This window comes from Trichechus manatus, unplaced genomic scaffold (assembly GCF_000243295.1).
Source record: "Trichechus manatus latirostris isolate Lorelei unplaced genomic scaffold, TriManLat1.0 scaffold00057, whole genome shotgun sequence".
Taxonomy (NCBI): Eukaryota; Metazoa; Chordata; class Mammalia; order Sirenia; family Trichechidae; genus Trichechus; species Trichechus manatus.
This window is the reverse complement of record NW_004443993.1, coordinates 15,690,838-15,697,190: the sequence shown is the minus strand read 5'-3', so window position 1 is coordinate 15,697,190 and position 6,353 is coordinate 15,690,838. Positions and strand designations below refer to the sequence as shown.

Sequence of the window (6,353 nt, the reverse complement as noted above, 5' to 3'; positions counted from 1 at the left end):
CACCTGCTGGGACACCACGCTCTCAACCAACATGCGCGACCGTGTCGCGGGAAGCGGAGGTGGGCTGGGGAAGCGTGGCGGAGCTGCTCGGCGTGGGGGGAGGGTGTGCTGGGGTCTGCTCCCTCGAGTTTCCTTTTTATTGAAATCATTTTTCTCCTCTGTCTGCAGAGTGGCCGCCGGCAGCCCCTCCTTCGCACCCGCAGACGAGCTGAGAAGAAAACAAAAGCTTAATTGAATCCCACACTGTGGGGGAGGGGCAAACCAGGAACCCCGCTCAGCCAGGAGGAGGAGCAGGTGCTGGCGGGGTGGGCCCAGGGACCCCTGGCCTCGGTGGGTCTGTGGTGTCTATAATTACCATTCTAATGTGATTATGTTAATTATCGTCGCTACCCCGTGCCGGCTTGGACTGGGTTCCGGGTGCGCGCCACGCATGAAGCACGGTCCATGCATGATCCTGCGGCGCCTCCTCACAGCTCGGGCGTCTGGGGAGGCTGGGAGCCCGCAGAGTGGAAATCCGGGGCTTGAATGCCCCCACCGAACGCGCCCCTCGGGGTGTCAGGGTTGGGGTTCCTCGCCCCCGGAAGAGTGGGCGGGAGTGGGAGCACTAGGCTGGGGGTCAGGAAGGGCGAGGGTCTGCAGTGTAGGGCGTACAGGGTGGAAGGTGGACTGGGGCCTCAGATGCCAGGGTGGGGACCATGGGAAGCCATGGAAGGTTCCAGAGCAGAGGACACAGACTGGGGCAGGCAGGGAGGCTGAGGGTCAGGGCTGGATTCCCGGGCCCCTTCCATCTGCCAGGAGCCCTGGTGGCTCAGTGGTTAAGCGCTCGGCTGGTAACCAAAAGATCTGCAGTTTGAACCCAGCAGCCACTCTGAGGGAGAAGGATGTGGCAGCCTGCTTCCACAAAGATTACAGGCTTGGAAACCCTGTGGAGCAGTTCTGCTCTGTCCTACAGGGTCGCTGTGAGTTCACATTGACTCAGGGCAACAGGCTTTTCCTCTGCTTTGGGATCTCCCTACCAGACTCAGTGCCCCTTCCCTTCTTCCATCCTGAGTTGGAGGCCTTTCCTTGTTCCGATTCTCCTCCTCCCAAGAAGCCCGCCTTGATTACTCCCCTGATGGGAGGCTCATTCCCCCACTTCAGCATTCTCTTCCCAGCTCTGCAGGAGGTACAGAGCCAGGCCTTCAGGTGCTGCCTTCCTTCTCATGTCAGTTTCGGACACCCAAGAGCAGCACTGGGCCCTTCTTCGTCAGACAGGAGACGCGCTGTGTCCTTGTTGTTTGGCTACAAATAATAATAATAAAAAAAAATCATACTGGCTTAAGCAAAGAAGGGAGTTTATTGGTCCTCTGAACTGAAATGGTGGGCCGTCTCGGACTTCAGGCACATCTGGATCCAGGTGCCTACAGCATGTCCAAGCATCTGACTCCTGTCCCATCTCCACTCTGAGGAAGGGGCACTTTCTAATTTGCACCAAGGTATCTTATGACTGCTGGTGGTCCTGGACGCCCATGCCTGCCAGAGGGTAGGAAGACTCAGGACGGCAGTGTCCGGGAAGGAGATAGTGCTGGCACCCACACACACCCCCTTCATTTGTACAAGACCCACTGTGGACCGGGCAGTCTGCAGCACTTGGGAAGCCACAGGTATAGGTAACGGACTCATTCCGACCAGGACCAACATCGCCCCGTATGCGTGCAAAAGCTGGGTGATGAATAGGGAGGACCGAAGAAGAGTTGACACCTTTGAATTGTGGTGTTGGCGGAGAATATTGAATATACTGTGGACTGCCAGAAGAACGAACAAATCCGTCTTGGAAGAAGTACAGCCAGAATGCTCCTTAGAATCAAGGACAGCAAGACTTCATTTCACGTACTTTGGACGTGTTATCAGGAGGGATCAGTCCCTGGAGAAGGACGTCATGCTTGGTAAGGTAGAGGGTCAGCGAGAAAGAGGAAGACCCTCAGCAAGATGCGCTGACACGGTGGCTGCAACAATGGCTCAAGCATAGCAATGATATGAGGACGGCGCAGGACAGAGCAGTGTTTCGTTCTGTTGTACACAGGGTCGCTATGAGTCGGAACCAACTTGGCGGTACCTAACAACAACAGCATAGAAGCGTGTCCTGGGGCCACGCTGAGGACAAGGTGGTGGGCACAGTGAGAGGAGCCAGCACACAGGGTGGCCGGTAAACCTCAGCCTGAGGGCACCGCGCAGCCGCAGAGAGCTTGGAGCTGGGCAGGCACAAAACCGTTTGTATTTTCCAAGAATCCCTCGGCTGCCCCATGAAGAAACAGACTCACAGTTTAGTTCTTTTTTTAAACAAATAGGTACTGAGTACCTGCTGTGTGCCTGGGGGACAAGGCCACCTGGTCCTGCCATCAGAGCCCCTGTTATCAGAATCGTGAAGGGACAGCCCTGCAAAGGGTTATCAGGCGGAAAGGAGACAGGACAAGGGCTCAGACATCAGGGGGGTCAGGAAGGGCGGCTAGAGAAGGCAACACCTGGCCCCTCACCCAGGCCCACAAGCATATATGCTCACACAGATGGTCACACACACACAGTTAACACACGTGTGCTATTACACACACGTCACACATGCTGTTATACGTGCACACAGTTACACGCACGTTACACAAACGTGGCACTTTTTGCACACACGGAAGCATGTGGTACGTATGTGCACACACAAGGCACACGCATACGCACGGGTATGTGCATATGGTTATGTGCAGACACATGCAGACACACACGTGGTTACACCCGCACACACGGGCGGCCCAGTGCCAAGCAACTGGTGGGAAGAGGCGAGAAGGCGCCCGGTTGCCCTGGCAACACCTCCCGGGACTACGGGCCTCGTCAGTGCAGCTCATCTGGCTGTTGGCGGTGGGAGCTGCACTGGACCCCCACTCTCCGCAAAGGTTCCTAGAAATGCCAGCAGCCTGGGCCCCTAGGGCTGGGGGACGTGGCCTGGGTCTGAGGGGGGAGGCACGGCCCTGCCCTTGGACCTCTGCACCCTCAGTTCCTCACCGTGGAGTGGACAATCCACAGGTGCTGCAGGAAGGGACACGTGAAGCCCAGGGTGCGGCCTCTGTTCACGTGGCGCCACATCTGTTTCACGACACCTCCTTCTTCAAACCCCCTGCCTTCCTCACAGGGCCACCCAGGGACCCCACTTGCCAACACGCCATGATGGAGATAATGTGGCCCAACCCTTACACTCAGTGGGAAACGGGAAGGCAAGGTCAGGAAACCCCACTAAAAACCGAGGCCACCGTGGCGGCGATTTTCCGTAAGAAGAGAGTAGGGGATGCAGGGACCACCCTACAAGTGCCACCCTTGGCCTCGGCAACCCCGCAGGAGCTAGAGGTGGGGACAGGCTGTGCTTGTCCATTTATTCACCCATTCACCATGCATCCCCCAGGGTGCCTGACACAGTGCTGGGGATGCCCCAGTGATGGGGGTAAACCTGCCCTCATCCTGGTGTTGGAGACACACACATCTGCAGACAGTGGTGACGAGGTGTGAGCCGAGGTGGGGTGTGGACAGAGAAAGGGCATAGGAGGACTTCCAGGAGGAGGTGCCAGAAGGCCAAGGAGAAACTGGGGGGGGGGGCCTCCAGGTAGAGGGCATAGCCTATGTGAAGCCCAGAAGCCAGGCTCTCCTCCTGCCTCTGGCCTCAGGGTCTCCAGGTTGGAGGGGACGAGGGCAAGGGCTGGTTCCTGCCGGGTGGGGGGCACCAGGACAGGTTGGCAGGGGCTTCTCCCCAGATTTGGCAGTTTATAGCTTCAGAGGGGTCACCATTGGTGGTGGCACCCTGTGTCCAGTCTATGTCCCCAAGTGGACACAGCTGAAGAGGTACAGACCTGGCACCTCTCTCCCTGTGGTCACAGTGGGGTCTGGGTTCAAATCCTGGCTCCCAGCAGCAAGGCCACCCTGGACGTGTCACTGAATGGCTCAGCTTGCTCGCCTGCAAAGTGAGGACATGAGCAGCCCTGCCTTGTGGGTCACTTCAGGGGTGAGAGGAGTATTATATAGATGCTGAATAAAGATCAGCGGCTGTTGTAACAGGGGTCTGGGGTGTCCCCAGTGGTGACGGGGGCTTGACGGACTCCCTGCCTGCCTCCTAAGCAAGAGGGCAGAGGCGGAGGCAGAGAGTCTGTCGGGGTGAGAAAGGGCTTCTCGGATCTCCAGGGCCCCATCCTACCTAGAATTCAAGGCGAAATTCCTCTCGTTATTAAACAGCAGAGCAGGCACATCTCCACCCCCACATTCCAGAAACACCTTTATTGGACTAAAAACGGCATTTATAAACAAACACACTTGGAGGAGTGCCTTAAAGAATTATCCAGTCAACCCCAAACACACAGATAATCAAACAGTGCAGGGGATATAAAACAAGGACCCCCGAGAGGGAGAGCAAGGCAGGGAGAGGTCAGGGTCAGAAGGAGAGGGAGTAGGTGGCGACCTCCAAGCATCTAACTCCAGGCAGGGCCCCTCCGTCTGCCTCTCCAGGCCCCACGAGGCTCCACCCTGGAGGCCCCCTGATTCTAGCATGAAGGAGAAGCCCCTAGGGCACCAGAGCAGGAAGCAAGAAGGAGCAGGGTCCAGGACAGAGGCCAGAAGGGGGCTCTGAGAGGGGCCCCTCATTCTAAATCCCAAGGAGACCACACACCTGGGGCACAGGTGTCTCACCTGAATGTGTGGGAGGGAACAACCCTCTCCTTGAGTCCTGGATGCCCCTCCCTGTTCAGCCATCACCCCCTTTGCCAGATGTTCTCCTCCTCCCTCCTGACTCTAGATTTCCAAATCCCACCAGATGAAGGGTGGAGGAGCTGATCTCCCCCAGGGTGAAACAGGCAGTAGCCCTCACTCAGCACCCCTGAGGGGCCAGAGATGTGCCCTAGTCGTCCCACATCCGCAGGGGAAAGAAGAAGGGGCAGGGCTGGCCTGGCCCCTGCTGTGAAAACCCCTTTCTTTGTTTCATTCCAAGTTAGAAAACCCCACGGCAATCACCCAAGGGCCCACCTGACCCAACAGCGAAGCTCATGCAGCCTAGCAGGTGAAAAGACACAGCCAGGTGCCCCCTAGCGGGTCCCTCCGTGACTCCCACCTGCCCACCCACCCTAACCAAAGCCTATTTACACTCGTGGAGTAAAGGGTCACAGTTGCCGAGCACAGCAAGGGCGCTGGGCAGGGGCGGCCCTGAGGTGGCAGTCCCCAGCCACGGAGGGACAGGGAGGAATGGGTGGGGGGCCAGGAGCAGGGAGCTTCTCTCCGAGTAACCCCCTCCACCAAGGGTGGCTTCAGATGACCCAGCAGGGACACAGGGTCCTGAGCAGGCACAAGGGACAGCCAGGCTGGACAGTAGCTGACACGTGTGTGTGGGGGGGGAGGCTGTCCCACTCTCGGGATAGAAAAGAAAAGCTGCATTGGCTCCTCTTCCCAGATGCTCCCTACTTCTGAGCTCTGTAGCAGCAACAGCTGCTCTCTCTTCCTGCCTTTCCTTTCTCAGGTGCTCACCTCGCCCAGAGCCAGCCTGACCTGCATCCCAGTGGGCACTGCGGGCAGGATCTGGGCCCAGGCCCAGGGTCGGAGGCTGTGCTCTCTCGGGGGTACGGGAGGGCTTGGGGTGGCAGCAGGGCTCCGGGGGAGGGGGACATCCCATGCCATGAAGGAAGAGACGTAGGCCAGCTCTAGGGCTCACAACCTCTGCGGCGACTGTGCCTAGCTAGAACTCCATGAGGAAAGGGTCGAGGGCACCGAACTTAGGGCGAAGAGCCCCTCAATTGGCCCTCTGTCTTCCTCGACAGCCCCTTCTCCTTCAAAGAGATGAATTCCTGAAAAATAGTATCCTGGTCGCTGTCTGCGCCGGGTGCCCGGGAGACCCACAGCGACATCAGGGTCAAACCCAGCCTGAGTCTGAACTCACCTGCCCATCCACCCTCCCCAGCGGTCACCTGCCCATGGGGGCTGAGTGGAGAGGGGGGATGGGGAGACTTCAAGGGGCTATGGGGGTCTCCCCTGGGCCCTTTACAAGAAGGGGAGCAGGGCGGTCAGGGGCAGCTCCTTCTCGCCGAGCAGCGTGTCCCGCTTGAGGCTGCTGCCCTTGTTAACCACCTTGATCCTGAGCGCCAGCTTGCGGACGCTGGCTGGGCCCAGACCGTCGAAGAAGAAGTCCTCGTTGAAGACGGGATGGCGGCTGTTTTTGATGATGGTGCTGCGCTGCTTCTGCAGCTTGCCGGGCACCAGGCACAGCCCCACGCAGCAGTTGATGCTGCGGGCGTCGCAAACGCGGTCGTAGAGGCCCTCTGCGGCCAGCAGCCGCACTCGCAGCCGGGCCTGGGCCGCCTCGT

At 58.6% G+C, this 6,353-nt stretch overlaps 1 protein-coding gene across 1 annotated transcript in view; it reads right to left on the bottom strand.

The window, feature by feature from the left end:
* Positions 1–6,030: 6,030 nt before the first annotated feature.
* Positions 6,031–6,353, bottom strand: part of C2CD4C (C2 calcium dependent domain containing 4C) — a 1,311-nt gene continuing 988 nt past the window's right edge. The window contains exon 1 of the mRNA XM_023733147.1: positions 6,031–6,353. This exon is cut by the window's right edge and continues 988 nt beyond it. Within this exon, the coding sequence (XP_023588915.1) occupies positions 6,031–6,353 (323 nt within the window).